The sequence below is a fragment of the Equus caballus genome, chromosome 3, assembly GCF_041296265.1.
Source record: "Equus caballus isolate H_3958 breed thoroughbred chromosome 3, TB-T2T, whole genome shotgun sequence".
Classification (NCBI taxonomy): domain Eukaryota; kingdom Metazoa; phylum Chordata; class Mammalia; order Perissodactyla; family Equidae; genus Equus; species Equus caballus.
In genome coordinates, this window is record NC_091686.1 from 21,825,578 (window position 1) to 21,845,532 (window position 19,955).

The 19,955-nt window shown below is 46.3% G+C and overlaps 1 protein-coding gene across 18 annotated transcripts in view; it reads left to right on the forward strand.

Annotated features, from left to right (window-relative positions):
• PMFBP1 (polyamine modulated factor 1 binding protein 1) overlaps positions 1-16,915 on the forward strand; it is a 45,451-nt gene extending 28,536 nt beyond the window's left edge. For 4 of the 18 annotated variants that reach the window (XM_023637237.2, XM_070263085.1, XM_005608378.4 and 1 more), the window contains exons 8-21: positions 860-986; positions 1,080-1,237; positions 2,673-2,913; positions 4,943-5,132; positions 5,287-5,440; positions 6,048-6,215; positions 6,476-6,613; positions 10,778-10,942; positions 11,477-11,644; positions 11,950-12,117; positions 12,949-13,052; positions 13,573-13,647; positions 15,856-16,094; positions 16,657-16,915. In XM_023637237.2, coding sequence (XP_023493005.1) covers positions 860-986; positions 1,080-1,237; positions 2,673-2,913; positions 4,943-5,132; positions 5,287-5,440; positions 6,048-6,215; positions 6,476-6,613; positions 10,778-10,942; positions 11,477-11,644; positions 11,950-12,117; positions 12,949-13,052; positions 13,573-13,647; positions 15,856-16,094; positions 16,657-16,673 — 2,112 coding nt within the window. In that variant the 3' untranslated portion in view covers positions 16,674-16,915. Of the gene's footprint in view, positions 1-859; positions 987-1,079; positions 1,238-2,672; positions 2,914-4,942; positions 5,133-5,286; positions 5,441-6,047; positions 6,216-6,475; positions 6,614-10,777; positions 10,943-11,476; positions 11,645-11,949; positions 12,118-12,948; positions 13,072-13,572; positions 13,648-15,855; positions 16,095-16,656 lie in introns of all 18 variants that reach the window. The other 14 variants (XR_011437379.1, XR_011437376.1, XR_011437378.1 and 11 more) reach the window with 5 other exon arrangements.
• The last annotated feature ends 3,040 nt before the right edge of the window (positions 16,916-19,955 follow it).

The following is a 19,955-nucleotide window of genomic DNA, read 5'->3' on the forward strand; positions in this document are numbered from 1 at the left end:
GTGATCACCCACCAACCACCTCACCTCATCTCTTTCTGCTCTCTCCACCACTGGTTCCCTCTGACCACATAGCCTCCTCCATGTTCTCTCCCCAGGGCCCTCTCACTGCCTAGTCCCGCTGTCTACAAAGCTCAGAACCCTACAACATGGCTCACTGCCTCACCTCCAGCAAGTCCCTGCTTGGAGGCCACCTTCTCAGTGAGGCCAATCCCTGCATCCTATTTAAAAATTGCCACCAGCCCCCGCCACCCCATACACCTCCATTCCCCTTTTGCTATTCTGTTTCTCCCATAGCACCCAGCAACTTTTAAGGTTTTCCGTAAGTCACTCTTGCTGTGCTCTTTGTCTGTCTCACCTCACTAGAAGGTCAGTTTCAGGGGGGCCAGGATTTGTGTCTGTGTGGTTTGCTCCACCATAGCCAGCACTAGGACAGTGTCTGGCACACAGTAGGTGCTTCATAAATACCATCGATTGTTTCAGGGAGGAAGGAGCGGCTTCTGTTGTGCACAGTCTATGTGAGCCTGAGAAGTCTGCCACACCCTGTTTTTAATTCTCTCTATTTTTTAAATTGAAATATAATAGACATACCATAAAATTCACCATTTAAAGTGTACAATTTAGTGGTTTTTAGGATATTCACAAACTTGAGCAAGCACCACCACTAATTTCAGAACATTTTCATCACTCGAAAAAGAAATCCCGCACCCGTGAGCAGGCAATCCCTCCCCTCCCTCCCCAGCCCCCGGCAACCACAACTCTACTTTCTGTCTCTAGGGCTTTGCCTCTTCTTGACATTCTGCATTTTAGAAAGCCTTCCTCCCCCATGTCCCCAGCCTACCTTGCTCTTCTGTCTGCCCAGATCCTGAACCACCTGCAGGAGCAGAAAGACAGCCAGTGCCTGCACGTGGAGGAGTACCAGAACCTGCTGAAGGACTTGCGCATGGAGCTAGAAGCCGTGTCGGAACAGAAGAAACACATCTTGAAGGGTAAACCATGGGCTGGCGGGCTGTGGTGGGGGAGCCAGAAGGAAGCCAGGACCATCCTCTGAGCAGGAAGCACTCTGTCTCACCCTGCTGTAGACATGATGAAGCTGGAGCTGGACCTGCACGGGCTGCGGGAGGAGACATCTGCCCACATGGAGATGAAGGACAAGGAGGTCACCATCCTGCAACGGCGGCTGCAGGAGCTACAGACACAGTTCACTGAGACCCAAAAGCTCAGTTTGCACAAAGACAAGGTAAGGCAAGGAGCTCTCTGGGTGGAGCTGCTGACAGGGCAGGTGTGAGGCCTGGGCTGGAGCAGGTTGTGCAGTTCCACACCCACTGTGATCACTCGGGAAACACCAACACCCACACCATGAGACTGCAGGCTCTTCAGACCCAGAGGGGATTCTGCGCACTTCTCTGATATTTCTTATAGCACGCAATAAGTATATAAAATATCATTATCCAGGGACCGTAATAGAGATATCGGCCCTATAAGAAAGAGGTTCTTTCTCAACCCTTCAAGGACAAGAGTTTGGGACACACTTGTGTTGTTCCCTTATGCTTCTGTTTATGTTGGATTGTGGAAAGAAATGCCATAAAAGAATGTGTAGCCTTATTAAGAATTTCAAGTGAATTTCCGTCTTTAAAATTATGGATATCTTATGAATATGCAAGTCAGACAGTTTGAAAATATTAGTGGAGCTGTGCCCTAGAAGATCTGTAGTTGCCAACACAAGGCAAGCTCCCGGAAAAGCCGAATGGATCTAGGGACAGAAAACTTGTGAAACCAATGCAAACTTTTGTAGTTAGTGCTATTCCAACTCTAAGCTTTTATCTGAGCTAGTAGAAATAATCCAATTGATTGACTGGTTGATCATTTCAAGGTCCAGAGGTGATCCACCGGTCAAAATGGACATGTTTGGAGAGCTGATGACGAGAAGCAATGAGTCTGGATAAACAGCTTTGAATCATTCATAGATTCATTCAACAAATATTTTTGATCTCCTATGATATGCCAAGCACTATTCTAGGCATTAAGAATATAATAAAACGTGTAACATCCCTACTCTCCTGGAGTTCACATTCTAGTGTAGAGAGACAATAAACAAATAACAGAACTAACATATAATATAATGTCAGGTAATGATAAATTCCTAGAACAGCTTGGTGGCTGTTTTACACAGGGTGGTCAGGAAGGTCTCTTTGATAAGGTGACATTTGGGCAGAGATTTGAATGAAGTGAGGGAGCCACCCAGGCAAAGGTCTTGAGGCAGAATATTCTAGGCAGAGGGACTAGCAAGTGCGAGAGCCCTTAGGTGGGAGTCTGCTCAAGTGTTCCAGAAGACCAGCTCAAGCAGGGAGGGGTGAGGGGGGCAAGATGTGAGGTCAGATCAGATCCTGAGCATCCTGGGAGGTCATTGTAAGGACTTTGGCCTTTTTCTAAGTGAGATGGAGCCAGTGGGGTGTTTTGAGCAGAGGCATAGCAAGATCTGACTTGCCTTTATAGAGGCCCCCCCTGTGGCTGCTGCATAGAGAAGAGCCTAAGGAGAGGCAGGGAGCGCAGGTAGGAGGTCATTGCAATATCCAGACAGGAGAAGATGGTGACTGGACGAGGGCTCAAGACGATCTCTAACTGACCTCACTGCTGCCCAGGCCTTTATAAGCATTAACACTGCTCTCCCCCAGCTCCTCCAAGAGAAAGATGAAATGGTGCATGAGCTAGAGAAGGAACTGGCACAGGTTCAGAGCACCCTCATAAAAAAGGAGAAGGAGTTGGAGAAGCAGCAACGAATGACAACAGAACTCGAAATGGCCATCCAGGAGGCGAAGCAGAATAAGAGCAAAGTGGATTCTGGGGCCCTGCGAGCTGAGATCCAGAAGCTGAGGGATTGTCTCGAAGACGCCAAACAGCAGCAGAAGCTGGCTGGTGAGGCCTCCCCCAGGCACCGTTCCCACCACATTTCCAACCCGTGGGGTAGAGCAGCTCTCCTTTCTCTGAACGGCGTCTCCTTCTCCACTGTCTTCCACCAAACCCTCTTGTGATATCTCAACTGCTGTCTCTCACAGCAGTGATGACAGCCCTTCTGAACTCCTTCACTCACACCCAACCTCACCTTCTTCCTGAAGCCTCCACCACGTAGCAGGTGTTCAGTGTGGGAGAGTGAACTGCGGACTCCCACGCCCACCGATTTCGCAGCAGCTCACATGGACAACCTTTCCTTTCCTCGCCACGGGGAGGACCAGGCTCTGTACTTGGCTTCCTGGCACCATGTTCCTCTCCATCTTCTCCAAGACCGTCATCACACAGTGCACCTCTTCCTTCCCTGCCCTTTAATGCTCTCTCTCCTTTTTGCCTCCAAACACGTTCTCTTCTCAGAGATCACCAGTAACTTCTTGCCTTGGATATGGGGTTTCTTTTAGGGTGATGAAAATGTTCTGGAATTAGATGTTAATGTTGGTTGCACCTTGTGAGTATACCAAAAACCACTGAACTTTATACTTTAAAAGGGTAAATTTTGTTATGTGAATGATATATCAATTAGGAAAAAAAAAGTCCAAAGCATGGTTTCCTTCCTCACCCTGCTCTAACTCTGTCTGTCGATGCTGTTGGCCTTCACGCCTCAACCATTGTTTCTTAGCTTTGGAGACACAGCATGTCCCTTGTTCTTCCATATATCTCACCACTGTTTCCTCTTTTCCCTCCTGCTCTGACATCAGTCATCACCCTAAGTCTCTGCTCGCCTCCCTTTCTCCTCTCCCTCTACACTCATTCTTTGGTGAGTGCCTCTCCTCCTGCATTTGTCTACATTTCTCTGCAGACAACTCCAGAACCTAGAGCCCCAGCCCTGACTTCACACCTGCAGTCAGTCTTGTCTTTAGGGACTCGCTCCACCTGGGCAACCAACTTCTCCTCCAACTCTACATTCCCAAAACTGAACCTATTCTCTTCCTTGCTTTAAAAGAAAAAAAAAAAATCCTCCTCCTCTTTTCCAATGTGTGTAATTATTTCTCTAGTGACTCCATCTTTCTTCTAGTATCCCAGGCTGAAAACATGGAGAGGAGAGTGATGTTTAAAGTAGAAACAATAGTAGAAACTATAGGATGTGGGAGCCTATTTGGCCTAGAAAAACTCCAGCAAGCAACTTATTTGAGTGTTTTTCCCTTCATACCCAGTGGAGGCAAGGATGTGGGCTAAATGATATTGTAGGAAGTCTTTCTCCATTCTAATCCATTCCAATTTTCCTAAAGCACTCTTTACTTTATGTCAGTCCCTGCTCAAGAGCCCACCAAACCAAGTGTAAACATTTCTCTCAGGCTTTCGGCGTCCTCCAAAGCCCCCTCTAGTCCCTGCACTTACTCACCTCTGTCTCCCAGCACTCCTTCCCACTTTCCTTTCAATCAAACCAGTCTCTTCCCATGTGCCTTCCCCACCCCTTCACCAGGTGCTTATTCTAACTGTCCCTCATCTGCAACTCCTTTCCTCCCACTTCTTCTAAGGCCTAGCTCAACCTCTGTTCCTCTGTAAGTCCATCTCCACTGTTCTTACCCACGCTGATCTCGCTTCCTGAGTTCACATCAGTGCGAGCTTTTTACTGTGTTCTCTACGTCAGGTGAGCCGGCTATGTCTCCCTCACTAGACGCTAAACTCCATGAGGGTCAGGATCTGTCCCTAATAACATGATGAGTCACACAAGAGATACTGAGCAATTTCTACCAATTTGTTTAATTGTAGTCAACGAGGGGGCCACGACCGGGAGGTAGTCAAAGACAGATAATTTAACAGAGCTCCTTAGGAGTAAAAATGAAATGGAGAGAAATGAGGATAGATTGGAAATTGAAGTAGGTCCCAAAATGAAAGAACAGACTTTTTAACTGATTTTGTTTGAGAGTCTGATCTTCACGCTTACTGCCTTCTCTCATGGACATGCCCCCTGCTTGTCTTCTGTCTTCTGCAGCTCAGCAAGCAGCTCAATACAAGGAAGAGGCCATTCTGGCAAAGGATAACCTGGAGGATGCCCAGAGGAAACTGGAGAGCTCCCTTTTGCTGGATAAACAGAAGTCAGAGACCATACAGGAGCTACAGAGAGAACTTCAGAAGCTGCAGAAAGATTCCTCGGTGGCTAAAGAGGAACTCAGGTGCAGCAGGTACCACGGGTTCACCTCCAGAAAGAGACTCTGTCTGTCGTGAGCCAGTCAGGACACTGTGGGCAGCTGTTCAAAAGTGCAATAGCAAGTCAGCTCACAGTCGGCCAATACAGACTCTGAAGTCCATCCTCCCGTTCTTGCCACTTTGCTTTAGGAAACGGATAGAGCAGCTGACATCAGAACTCTCAGAGGCCGTGAGGAATCTTGAAAATTCAGACAAGGAAAAGAGGCAGCTTCAGAAGACAGTGGCTGAGCAGGATACGAAACTGAATGACATGCTAGATCATATAAAAGTCCTTCAACACCAGGTATGAAGGGCAAGTAAGCAGCCAGCTCAGGCATTTACTCTGTTTAGGATTAAGTATATTGGTCTTTATTTGGGAAGATTCCACCACCAATTCTTTGCAGACTGATTTTCCAGAATTTGTGTTAGAATGCTAAGCCAGCCAGTCAGCTCCAGTTCCCACGACCAGTAATAAGCATTTTCAAGGGTTAAGCTTAAAAACAAAGGACAATGTTTTTTTCCCTCTAGGATTCAAAATCTATCCTTGTCAGTCAATTTAAAGTCTTTGATCTCTGAATTTTTCCTTTTGTGCTTTTCTAAGATTTTTTTTAAAACTTTATTCACAGAGATTTTTTTGTGGAAAGATTTGATGAGTAAGTAGAGAGAAGGTTGATGCGTGGGAAATTAATCTATAAATAAAATTAGTTGCTATATCTAATTGAATGAAGAAAAGATGTTGCTGAACATCAGGGAAAACTTTAGTATACATGCTAAATAACCAAGGTGTTGTCCTCATATTTATTTCAGCCATTCCCTGTGTACAGTTGTCTGGGGTGTTTTTTGGGTGTTTTTTCCCCCAAAAAAACTATACAGTCTAAGACTATCTTTCAGGCCAGTCTTTATTTTCTCAGCTCAGGGAGCAAACCTCTACCAAAGACAATCTAGAAGAGGAGCTTAAGGAGGTGAGAAAGTTACTGGAGGAGAAACGGGAGCAGTTGAAAAAGAGCAAAGAACAGGCGAAGCAGCTGGAGGAAGAGTTTGAGGCATTCCGACAGGAAGCAAAAAGGACAGAAAAGATGGTGAGAAGGAAAATCTGGGAAGAGTCCAGATCATGAATCCAGGGCTGGACATGAACCCATCCAGGCCTGGCAGGTTACAGAGGCCGTGGGTGCTCAGACTTCAGGAGAGAAGGGAGGGAAGAGGGGAACAGCAAGTGGGGAGGAATTCTGTATTCCACAGGGCGCGGGATGGAGCTGTGGTGAGGGAAGGAAGAGTGGGCTTTTGTAGAAGTTTGAAGTAACGCCTCTTTTCTGGGCTTTATTCGTTAATGGGGGAGCAGTCAAAGGAGAAAATGAGGAATTTGGAGGAGGACAATGAGAATCTCAAGGCACAATTAATGCAGTGTTCTACCCAACTGGATTCCTGTCTCAGCAAATACAACACCTCCCAGCAAGTCATCCAAGAGCTGAATAATGAGGTGAGTAGACAGAAACCCCAAAGGGGTGAGAAACTTGAACCATGTGATGAGCTGAAATCAGTACCTAGCTCTTCTCCAGAACAGAAATGCTACTAACTGCCTGGCCCATGCGCATCCTGTGGAGCCTGCAGCTCCACCTCCCTCCTTGAAGCGGAGTAACCCTTCTGCGCCCAGGTGCTCAACCAAAGAGACGTTTCTTCCATGTGTGGAAGGTCTTACTAATATCGGGTGGAGCTCCCAAACTATCAAGTCATCCAATGCTGTATTTTAGACCAGAGCTGAGTGAATCCATTGTTTGGGGCAATTTGCTAGGGAAGACTTCCAAAAATAGTCCCAAAGTACAAAAAAAGGATGCAAGAGGAGACGATTATTTTTCATTGCACAAATAAAGATGGCAGAAAGGAATAAATGGCATCTAACATATGCAAGGCACTGTGTTTGAAATCAGTCATCATCTATTGACTGTCTACTTAAATCCATTGTGTGCCGTCCATCTGCTTTACTCCCAACAAGACATACATTACTATGATCCTCCGGTTATGGAGGAAAGAAAGGCTGAGGCTCAAAGTGACTACACGGTAAGTGATGGGATGGACCAGTGTTTGAACCTGGATCATCTGGCTCTAACACCTAATCTCTTTCCCCTTCATCATGCATGGCGATGTTTTCCCCAACTGAATACATTCCATCTTTCTGGGCAAGAAACAAATACAGCATCCTGATAGGTGCATTGATAGGTGGTCTCTTGGTTTACAAATAAGAGACCAAGCAGCTCTGATTCCTTCATAATATAAAAAAATTAGTCTTAAAATACTATGACTATTTTAAGCTTAAGAACAGCACTGCCCAATGGAACTTTCTGCGATGATGGAAAAGTTCTATATTAGAGCTGTCTAATACTATATCCACTAGCCACATGTGGCTATTGAGTGCTTGGAATATGGCTTAATATGACTATGGAACTGAATTTTTAATTTTAATATTAATTAATTTTGGTTTTATTTAAATGTAAATAAGCTAATGTGGCTAGTATCTACCACATTAGACAGCGCAGACACTGATGTTTCTGGAGTTTTGTCCTCCAGAGATATAAATCTCTCCTTTGGTGTGATCCAGACTTGAGGTCTTAGTCACTCAGACTCCCCAGGAACCTCTCTGAATATAAGGGATACTACCTAAATATTTAATATGAGCCTATTTTCATGTTTGTCACAAGAAAGATAGCCATGTAAATGTGAAAGTAAAAGCACTAATTTCAAAATTCTTTCGGTGGAAATCAGGGAGCGTAGAGTTTTATGTGCATGTAAGCATGTTCAACTTTTTTAAAGCATACCCCAAGTGTGGTAGACTTATTGAATCAATCAAAACAGCTATTAGAAAGATGCTTAGTTTTGCATTCTAAAATTCATTTCCCATCAATATTCTCTATCTCAGTTTTAAAATTTTCCATCTGAAGTCATAGCAATATAGCGTGGGATCCTTTCCATCTCTTTGATTCTAGGACATTTTTCTACTGTATTTTATAATTAATTGCTGTTAATAATGAGAAAGCTAATTTAGTTTTATATATTTATTCGGTATTTGGACATCTTATTTAACTCACTTATAAGCAGTAATAATTTTTCAGTTGCTTCTCATGGATTTTCTAGGCAGATAGTTATATCATTTGCAAGCAACAACAATTTTCTAAACCTTTGCAACATTTATTCCTATTTCATTTGTCTTGCCTTATTGCATTGGACAGTACCTACAGTATGGTGTTCAACAGTAGCATCCTTTTCTTGCTTTTAATGTGAATGGAATCCATCTCTTTCAGTATGATGTTCCCTGTAATGTGGTGGATAAAATTAATTAATTGATCCTAATTTTGGCCCACCCTTACACTCCTAGTATGAGTCCTGACTGTGTGTCATGTATTATTCTTTTGATACAACATTTGGAATGTTCTAAGAAGTGAAATAAGGCCAGTCTGACTGGAGTGTAGTAATCAAAGAGGATATTGGTATAGGATGAGAGTAGAAAGATAGGTAGGGGCAGACATTGTGGTGTCTGTTAAGAAATTTGAGATTTTATTCTAAGAGCAATGCAAAGACATTGATGAGATTTCTTCAAAAGTGCAGGGGAGGTGATTTGATCTGATTTAAGCTTTCAAAATATAGCTCTGACTAATGTGTGGAAATGGATTTTGGAGAGGGGTAGGTGTGGAAGTAAGCAAACAAGTTAAGAGGCTATTGCCATCAAAGCTAGAGTGGTGTCAATGAAGACAGAAGTTAGCAAATTCAGGATGTGTTTTGGCAGCAGAGCTAACCCAGCTAACTGATGGAATGAATTCGAGAGAACGCGAGGAATCAAGGATGACTTAATGGGACTCACCCATAAAACCGTCTAGGCCTAATGCCTTTGGCAAGGGCAGAGTAGAGCCTTATGAGAACTTTTATTAAAACTCCTTGATTCTGTAATTTACATATGTTTATATGCAGGTTTTTAGTATCTTTCTCCAAGCTAAAACACTCACGTTAAAGGAATTTAAAATGGAGCTTCCATTTTAGCTTCTAGCATCATCATGATCTTTTTCATCACCCTTCTTTTTAATATCTCACCTCTTGGTGACATTTCTCAATTGGGCCACCAATTATCAAGAGCTTATAGTGAATTGTAGTTTCTCCAGTGACTGCCCTTGTTTACTAGGCAGACCCAGTTGACTCCATGCTTTTCAGATGCACCCAGAAAAGGGGCCAGCCCAGTGGTGCAGTGGTTAAGTTTGCACACTACACTTCAGCGGCCCAGGGTTCACAGGTTTGGATCCCAGGCCTGGACCTAGCACTGCTCATCAGGCCACGTTGTGGCAACATCCCACATAAAGTAGAGGAAGATTCGCACAGATGTTAGCTCAGGGCCAATCTTCCTCACACAAAAAAAAAAGAAGAAGAAGTACCCAGAAAAGATGTACTTCTATTTCCAAAAGACCAAATTATTCCATATTTAGGAATAGTTTCACCCCCAGGGCATGATAATATAGGGTCAGAAGTACAATCTAACACTCCTCATCTCACTAATTGCTAGGGTCAAAGGTACTAAAAATTCCATCTGGCAAAAATAAAAAACTTCAAGCACTGAACAGCTACTGAAGAAAAAAGAGTGTGTTTATGTGTGTATGGCCACATGGAGGATGCAAGTGTACTAACTACCAGAGAACAGAAGTCAGGCATGTGAATTCCTAAGATCCCTCCTGCTTCCAGACTTAGAAGTTGATCTCTGTCCTGTACTTAAAGTATATAACTAGATGGCTAATATCTTAGCATATTCATGATCATAACTCATAGCTATATAGTGACTTGTACCTTACAGAGCCCTTTTACAGACATAATCTCATTTGATCATCACAAAAACTCTTATGAAAGAGTTGAAAGTATCCCAGTTTGCAGAAGAGGATACTGAGGCTCAAAGAGATTAAGTAAATGACAGAACCAAGACCTCAACCCAGGTCCTTTAACTCCAGATCTCAATTCCTTTTAACTATATCATGAATATTCATTACTAAGTTTAAGACACAGACTTCAATGTTTAAACACACTTCTGCCACTTCTTTTTAAACTGCGTGTTCAATGCTTTCCTCCTCCCAAACATTGCCCAGTGAAATATTTCATTCAGTCCAAAAAAAATCATTTAGTATTTACTGAGCACCTGTTAGGTGCCACGCCCTGAGCTGTAGGTAGTGGGGATACGGTGATGAAGAAAACACACAAGTCCTGCCTTCATGGTGCATCAAGTCTGGCGAATTCATCAGGAACTAAGTGAGGAACAATGCGCACAACTGAAATGCCTCAGGTCTCCTATCCTGGACTTGGATTCCACGTCCATATCAAAGGCTCCAGAGTCTGTGAAAGGGAGTTTTTGTGTACTTGACACATCATGACTCAGTGCTGCCAGTACTCTTTGTAGTCAGGGGGACATACTAACTAGAAGGAGAAGTGTGGGGAGAGGAGTGCAGAAGAGCTGGGAAAGGCAGCTCTTCTTTTGACAACAGTGAAGTGGGGATGTGGCCATTAGACTGCTCCACAGGTCAGGGCCGAAAGGAGAGCCCAGAGCGTGTCCATTTCCTGTAGACACAGAGAATGTCTCTGTAGCCATGAACCCTGACGGTGAGGTTCCCCCTCCCTAAAGGTAGCCCAGCAGAAAGAGGCCTTAGCGAGTCTGCAGGCCCAGCTGGACAAGGCTCTGCAGAGAGAGAAGCAGTGTCTCCAGACCATGGTCAGTAAAGAAGTCTACGAGGAATTATCTCGGAAGTCAGCCACCTGCCAAGATGACCTGACACAAGCCCTCGAGAAGGTGAGGCCACACCCTCTCATCTTCAGGGCTTTTTATGGGCAAAGAAATATCTGAGTAGCATGAGGGGCTCAGGAGTCAGTCCCCTGCAGACTGGCTCCCACCAGGGCCCCCTACAAACCGTTGCATGGCTGGGATATCCATCCAGAGAAGGCCTGCTTCCTCTTAGTGAGGCTTTTCAGGGGAGGGGAGAGACCAAATCTAACAAGTTTTTCTGCCATGGGGGACCCAGGGGCAGGGTTTTCCCAAAACCTGAATTGTTGGGGAAATTTGTGCCCCATCCCTTTGCTGATCTTGCCCGGCTGATCAGTTCATAGGATTGGAAAGAGAGGTAAAAGGGGAGGGGATGACGCAATGCAGAAAACCAACCACTGTCAATTCCCACCCATCTCTGGGGCACCAGGCAAGGCGACCAGGTGTCTGAGCCACCCTGGAGAGATGACGAGGAGGGGATGGAACGCTTCTCCATTCAGGACTCAGCAGAGAGGGCCAAAGGCCTCTGACGGCCACCCTCACCCTCTTTGTCTTTACCCCAAGCTCAATCGTGCCACCTCAGAGACAAAGAGCCTGCAGCGAAGCTTGACACAAGCCCAAGATAGGAAAGTTCAGCTGGAAGATGAAATCATTGCTTATGAGGAGAGGATGAAAAAGCTCAACGTGGAATTAAAAAAACTCCAGGGCTTCCACCAGGAGAGTGAGCTAGAGGTGAGGAGCAGCCAGGGGCTGGGGCTGCCTTTCTGTTCCGGGTCCCCAAGGTCGCCTCTTTCACCCAGAACCATTTAGCACTGAGCCATTCCCTTTGGCTAACAGATTCTGTCCCTCCCTGGGCTTCAGGCTGAAGCGGCAAAGATCAGAGCAGGGGCGCCCTCTGCTGGTCGCTGGAAATTAAACTACCCGCTAAAGAGTCTCCCCAAAGCCAAGAGAGCACCCTTCCTTGTGCCTTGTCAAGGGTCCTCTGGGGTCAGCGTGGCAAACGGGTGTCCCCCTCCTCACGTTGCACTCCTGAGCAGGTGCACGCCTTTGACAAGAGGCTGGAGGAGATGAGCTGCCAAGTGCTGCAATGGCAGAAGCAGCACCAGAGTGACCTCAAGATGCTGGCCGCTAAAGAGGAGCAGCTCAGGGCCTTCCAGGAGGAAATGGCTGCCCTGAAAGAGAGCCTCCTTGCAGACGAGAAGGAGGTGGGCGCTCCTCAGCTTCTAGTCACTTTATCCCAGTCCCTCCCAGCACATCCCACGACCAGGTGGATGCCAGACAGCCCTTGGTGGGGGTGAGGCTGCCTGGGAGCAACGAAAAGACACCCTACTCCATTCAGTACAAGGCTGGGTGCTCTGGGCTCACAGCAACTTTCTCAACCCAACCATCTTCCTGTGGCTTTATTGATAGAGATATTGAGCGAACAAAGGCCCTATTCCAGACAAGAGAGAGGGCCATCTCCCCGTCAGATACACCAGCCGTCCCCGACTTAGATAATCCACTGGGCAGTCCCCCTCTAGAGCTCATCCTGACACTTTCACTCACCCTGCGGTAGAATGGGCTAAGAGATCTTTGGGCATGCCTCATGCCCAGACCCCTGGGCAGTGAGGTTCACGGCAGGAAACCTCAGGACATCTTGGGGTGGCCACAGGGCCTTTGCTCAAATTGGGAAAAAGACACTCCTCCTCAAGATGTTTTCTCTTCCATCTGTTAAAAAATTGGCTTAATACATATTACTTTTTTAGAACAAGTCACTTTCACGCCTTTGGCCTGAAAATCATTATTATAAGTGTACAGATCTACTTTGTCTCTCCTATAAATGGTGCCTGCTCAAAGATGTCCCCTTTGCCTGGGTGCAGCCTGCACCGCTGGAGGTAAAGCGCTGCTGTGGCAGTTCCAACTGTGGCCTCAGCTCAGGGTTGGACAGCAGAGTCGACGCTACTTCTCCCAGGAGGAGAGAAGAGCCCGATTTGGGCGTAGGGAGGGGTGGCCTATGTTCCCGCCCCTTATCATCTCTTTTCCTTCTTGTACCAAAGCCCTGTTGCCTGCCCCAGCGGTCTGTGCCCAAAGACACCTGTAGGCTACGCCGAGAGAATGATCAGATTATGTGCAACATGGAGCAATGGGCAAAAGAGCAGAAGTAAGAAAGGAAGAAAAAAGTAAGGCAGGGTCCCACGACCTGGGCTGAACTGAGGAACCACACATGTGCCAAAGAATAATGTCACACTCACACACAACACACTCTGCCCTCCTGGGAGACAGCTGCAGTCTCAGCCCACACCCTAGGGCTGGGAGTAAGATGGAGGGGGCTCAGCTCTTCATTCAGGTTCGGAAAGCCCTGCTGGCTCAGAAATGGAGCAGCTCCAAGGCAGAGAGATGCTTCACTGTGGGTCACAATCCTCTTCCCAGCCTGGAATCCGGCTTCACTGCCTGGATCCGTGAACTCATCTGGGATCAGTGACTTTGCATAGGAGTTGACTGTGGAGCATCCTCCTGATTTCCAGGTGCTAGGAAGGCTCTAACTCTGGGGACTGGGTAATGAGCGGGGGCCTGGGGCCTAGCAAAAGCCTTGCTAAGAACGCCAGTGTCCTGTTCAACCAGCCTGTGCTCTTGTTCACGGGGGTCTGGGGAACTCTTTTCTCTCGTGGATTTTATTACAGGATCGCCAATGAGAAACTAGGAAACAAGCTCCGTGAACAGGTCAAATACATCGCCAAGCTGACTGGTGAAAAGGAGTAAGTTATCCCACTTCACTCTAGCTGCTTTTTGGGCGCTAAGGAGAAGGGTCAGCCAGGAACCAGGCTGGCTTTCTTACTGGAAATGTAAGTCTGACCCCAGGAGAAGCCCGGGATTTTGGAAAGAACTTGAGTCCTGAATCTGCAACTGTATGACCCCGGGCACATCACTTTATCTCTTTGGGCCTTAGTTCCCTCACCAACAACACAAATCGAGGTTATTATCTCTATACCCCTTCCCACTGTCACCTTCTATGACTCTCAGAGGCAAAAGTGACAAGAAGGAAATAGGCACTGAAAGCAGACCGTATCACTTAGGGAGAGGTGAGCTGCTGAAACAGAGAGCTCTCCAAATGAAGGAACCTAGAACATAGAAGGAACAGCTCTAAGAGGTGAGCTGTCCAGGTCGGTGGGTTCCTCTGCCCCACGTCATCATTTGGGGACCTAGGTTCCTTCTACTTGTTGCTCCACCGTCCCCTGTGACCTTGGTTCACCTTTATGGTCAAGCTGGGTCAGCAGAGAGTGTGGTACGGGAGGAGCGTTGGAAGTTCAGGAACAGGACGTCTACAACTGAGATTTCAGAGGTGGCATACAAACAGATAATGATAAGCTCTAGGGCAGTGCTTCCCACCCCATCATCAGAGAACACTTAGGAAATGACCACATTTGTTTGGCATGCTGGGAGGATTTGAGGTGGGCTTGCTTATGACAAAGTTGACTGACCAATGTCTGTCCCAAACCCTGCCCTAAGGGCCAAGGGCGTCAGTGCCTCACACACCAGGAACCAGTTTGTGCAGCCCAAGTTGGAAAACTCTGTTCTGAGTTTTGATCTTAGGAGGGTGGCTGAGTTTAAGGAGAGGACAAGATCACTGGAATAAAGAGGTCAAGGAATGGAGAGGCCAGGACTTGGATAGAAAGTACACGATGTTGAAGGCATCAGGGCTACTGAGACGAGTGGACCAGAGAGAGTGGCAGAGAGCCAGGGAATGAGGCCATGGTGAGGACCCCACCTCCAGGCCCAGTGGCATGTGGAGCATGGCAATGACATGAGGGGCTACAAGGGAAGCAGCGCCTTCAGCGCCAGCCAGGTCTACAGAGAGCAAGAGGGCAGAGCATGTGCCCAGAGAAGTTGAGGATGAATTCTTTATTTGATTTCCTCTAGAAGAGACCACGAAATTTTTCACTAGGACAAAACCCATTTTCTGAAAGGGATTAACCCAAGGAGAAATTGTCAGAGTCTGAAGGTAACAGAGAACTTCAGGCCTTTTCTTACATTGTGCCAAGTTCCAGGAAGCTGTGTTCCACAAAGAACTCATTCTTGAGCCTGTTGGAAGGAAAATCATCTTTCAATAATAATTGCTCAACTAATATTTATTGCTTACAGGTGTGAAGCACTGTTCTAAGCGCTTTACATGTCCTAACTTAATTCATCTTCGTAAGACCTCACGAGCTCAGTGCAGTTATAATTCCCACTTACGGGTGAGAAAAGGGAAGAACTGAGAGGCTATGTAACTTGCCCGTGGTCTCTTGAATAGTAAGGGGCAGAGTCAGAATTCCAGCTGGGGAAGTCTGGTTCCAGAGCCCACTGTCACCCACTGCCCTCACCATTGGTTTGGAGAAACACGAGTGTCGATATGAACAGTTGCCATTTATTGAGCCACCAGAGATATGCTAAATTCCCTTTCCCCTCACCTACGTCACAGCCACCATTTCCTCATCTGTAAAATAGGCATGAGTAACTTGCCCAAGCTCTCAGTAGAGCTGGGATCCCCTGTGCTCTCAACCTTTCAGCAAAGGGGGTGAAAGAACTTGGGCTTTGGCATCAGAACTTGGTGAGAGAGTTTCTGAGGCATAGCCAGGAGAAATCAAGGACACGTGAGCAGAGCCTTCTCAACAGCCTTCTGGCTCTTCAAATTAAATTTCTGTCATTTGTTAAACCAGATCTTTACATGAACCCCAGAAGACAGATCAGACTTGATTGTCCCCATCTAACAGATAAGGAAACAGGCCCAGGGCTGACATGACACAGTGGGTCAGGAGTCCCCATTCTTGGTCCACCCTGACCCCAGGCCTGGGCTTCTTCCAGGGGACACACATAGACCTCCATTTCCACAGAGCATGTGTGAGAGCACCAGCTCTGGCAGGAACTGGGCATCCATGGAGCTGAGGCAGAGCACACACCCACCTGTCCTTCCCTCTGCTTCCCAGCCACCTCCACAATGTAATGGTTCATCTGCAGCAGGAAAACAAGAAGCTGAAGAATGAAATAGAGGAGAAGAAGCTGAAAGCCAGGCACCCAGGGGTGTATACTAAAGCCCTGGGCCCAAGCAAAACAGAGCCCGTACCAAGGGGGAAAGTGTGTGGCACCTTGGGCTGGAAGGGAATGACCCAGGACGGGAGCCAAAGAACGGACATCACCAAGTATATGGGGATACCCCATTGCTCAGGTATGTCTCCTAGGTTTCTTTTGCTGCATACTGTGATGTTGTCTTTCCTAATCCCATGGATAAAAAATTATAATAATAACAGCAGCCTGATATTGTTTTTCAAGAGATCACTGGATTGGGAATTCAGATAGGGAAAGAAAACAGATCTTTGTCTTAGTCACTCTGGACCAGAGATCCTTGTTTCCTCATCTGTAAAGGGAGGAGGAGAATGAATTAAGGCTTGTTCCGATCTAAGAATCTTTGATGATACCCAAATGCCTCATATTCAGACTTACCCCTTCCCCTGACCCAGTCCCTTTTGGGAAGTGTGGGGACAAGAGTGGAGCAGGCAGAACAGGCATCTTCCTCCTGTAATGTGTTCTGAAAACCCCCACAGAAGCACCCTGGTCCCCTGCACAGCCTGTGTCTGTGGCTACCTTTTCTGCCACCTGTAGACTCCATGTTACCCTGGAGGGAAGAAGTCACCTGCAACAGAGCTCCCTGGGCATGAGGCCAGTCCTTGAGGTGTCACCTCATTAATTTCTTCTCAAATCAAGACTGTTTTTCCTTCCTGTTCTCTCAGGTTCCTCACTTTCCTAGAATCAGCGCCTTGCCCTGAGCATCATTTCCACACACATTTTTCAGAGGACAGACTTCCCATCCCTCTCTCTTGACCTGGATCAGCTTTTACAGGAATATATCAAGATCCCAGTCTATTTCGCAAGATGCTAACGTTTTATTGAGTTTTGTCCACTTCCTGCAGTGGAGTGCGCCTTGGAACCATACTACCATCACCAGGCCCAAACTCTAAAATAAAGACATGAGCACAGCGGTCTCAGTGAGCTCTTGGTGTCTTGCAGACATCTCTGTCCTTCTCAAGCCCCCAGCAACATGTTCATCCCTGTTTTCTCTGGATTCTAAAAGATACTGGTCTCTTTCACGTTTACAGGGGAGCTATAATTCCCAAAGCAAGCTTTTGGATTATCTGGATTAGTTTTTAAACCAAGAGATAATTAGCTCCCTTTTTATTCTTTGCATCTCTGTCTGGAATTTAAGAGGAAAAAAAAATATCTGAAAACCTCAAAAAGGAAAGTAATCCTAAGACTGAAAAGAAAGGAAGAGAAGTAAGTGATGCGTTTTCCAAAGGAGAAGGGAGAGATAGCCATCTGCTTTCTCCCCGGCCGCCATATTGCATTCCTCCTTGTAACAATTTTTATTCTTCTCCCCAGCCAGCTCAATACAAGTAAAATTCCATTATAACAAACTCCAAGGACAGCTAACCTATTTTATTGTGGTAGAATTTTGTTAAACTGAGTACATGTCTAGAATTCATATTACTAGTCTGTCAGAAATTGAGAGAAATGGCTACTAAGGTAAAGTAAGAAAAAGAAATGAAAGAGCTTGCATTTTGGGGGATGGGGGGATAGAGGGCAGGAAAAGAGAAGGAAGAAACCCACTAGTTGGTAATGATTCTTAAATATTCTTGCCTCCCTCCCTAACCAAACAAAAGCCAAGGAAATTCACTGCTAATAGCAATACGTTACATAGGATGCCCCTTCCTAGACTTGGAGGGCAAATTCCAGAATTGCAGTGTGAGTGGGGGCTACAGGCATCTCTGGTAGTTTTTGTTGTGATGTTTATTGTCTGTTTATACTCTTCTGATTACATTCCCCCATTTGGTTTAGAGGAAGGATGTATTTTTTAAAGAAAAAAAAGACTGAAGAATTTGGTACTAACGAAATGGCTTCCTAGTTCTAGGCTGTGACTCATTTATTCAAATAAAAGTTCAATGACATTAAAGTCCCCAGCACAGTCTACTAAAGAGAGCTTTTGTCTCTAAAACGTACAAAAAGGTTTCGTAGACGTTGGCCAAATTGACTATATCTGGATACTTTGAATGTTGTATATTTTTTCAGAGTTGTCTTTCACTTCCTGTGAGGTGTTGCACCAGAGCAAAGCAGGCAGTGATTTATGGGGAGCACAGAGGCAGCAGAGCCAGAAAAACATTGATATGTCACCCAGCCATCCGGCCCTGCAAGCCCAGCCATGCAGGCGACCTCACTGAAAGGAGGGTTTGGACTTAGAGAAATGTGGTTTCCCTAAAGACAGGAGAAAGGGCAGGGAAGCTGAGTATTGCCTGCCTGTAATTCCTTAAGAAATAACCAAAGAAGTGGGTTCCTAAAAAGTAGTTTGAACAACTGATATTAGAAGGAAATGGTCTCTATGATACTACAATGGCAGATGCATGTCATTATATACTTGTCCCAACCCATAGAGTGTACGACACCAAGAGTCACCCTAATGTAACTATGGACTTTGGGTGATAGTGATGTGTCAGTGTAGGTCCATCGATTGTAACAAATGAACCACTATGGTGGGGGATGTTGATGGTGGGAGAAGCTGTACATGTGCTGGGGCAGGGGTATATGGGAAATCTCTGTACCTCCTGCTCAATTTTGCTATGTACCTGAAACTGCTCTAAAAAAAATAGAAAAGAAAGAGATGGTTACAAAACCCATCACTTAGCAAAGGGGATTATAAATAAAATAAGAGGTTTGGCCACTGAGTGAGACGATGTCACTCACATTCTGATACCTGGGGCCCGAAGAATCCTTTTAGTGGCAGATCCTCTTCTACCCACTTGGGGTATAGTTCTCCTCCTGAGCTGAAGGATCCCAGAGCAAACATCAGCCACCTCAGCCCACCTCCTTACTAAAGAGAAGGGGGACTTCCCCAGAATCACCATGTTGCCACATATGCACTTGCCTTTTGAGCCTTCTCTATGCAGCCCAGCTGAGGAGGAAGCTGACAGAGCCTGGCAAGCAAGCTCTGGGGCCCCCAGAATGAGCCCCCTCTCTCAGTCTGAGACCCTCACCTAATGACGTTTCTAATGTGTCTGAAGTACCCTGTCACCATCAACGAGACATTAAAGGATAGATGCACGTGACTGAGAACAAGGCAGGGGACCCCCGTAAAGATGTCCAGTTCAACAGCCTTCCTGGCCCCTCACACCCAGAAGCCTGAAAGCCAGTCTCAGGAACCGACTGCAGGGCCATTGTCACAGAAACGCATCTCTGGAAAAAGAATGAGTTATCATCCGAGGAAAAGATGGTGAGAATCAGAGTATAAAGGCTGGGGGGAACCTTAAGGTGGACGTGAATGGAAAGGGTCCCTTATTAAAAAGAAAACACTGAAGACACAGGAGCAGACAGACTCATAGGCAGAAGTCCCAACAGCAAAATAGATTCCGGTAGAGCCGCTGCGGGCAGGGAGCCTCCCCACTCATCTTGTGGCACCTCTGTGTGCAAGTGTCCCTTCCCGGGTGTGCCTTGCTTTTAAACTAGAAGAGTGGAGTGGACCCATGGTTCTCATAACCTCTCTGGCCTCATTTTTCTTATCTAAGGGACTTGAAGGTGAGTTTGCGACCACAGTCTCAGCCTGTTAGTAGTAAAACCATTAACTGGAACCCCAATCTTTTTCCCTATTCTGTTGCACCCCAAGCCCAAGGCTGTAAACAGATCACATACCCAGCTCACTTCTCTCCACAGAGCAGGTGGACACCTTCTCCCAGACCTTCAGGGCAAGGCCAAGATTAGAAAAGAAGCCTTCCCAGGCAGGCAGCTGGAAGCCCTCTCTCCACCCCAGAGCCGTGAGAAGTCAGTTTCCACCTGCGTCCCCAATAAAGGTGGTGAGAGGCAAAAAGAATGGAAGTACAGCCGGTACTTGGTGCTGGGGGGCAAAGCCTGGCTTCCAAACTTACCCATAAATTGACTTCCATTTTAACTTATGTTGAGTTACAATGGACGGAAATTCAAATCCCAGGAGAGAAAGGGAGGGGAACTAACCGCGGCGTGAGCCAGGCACCAGGAGCTCACACCGAGT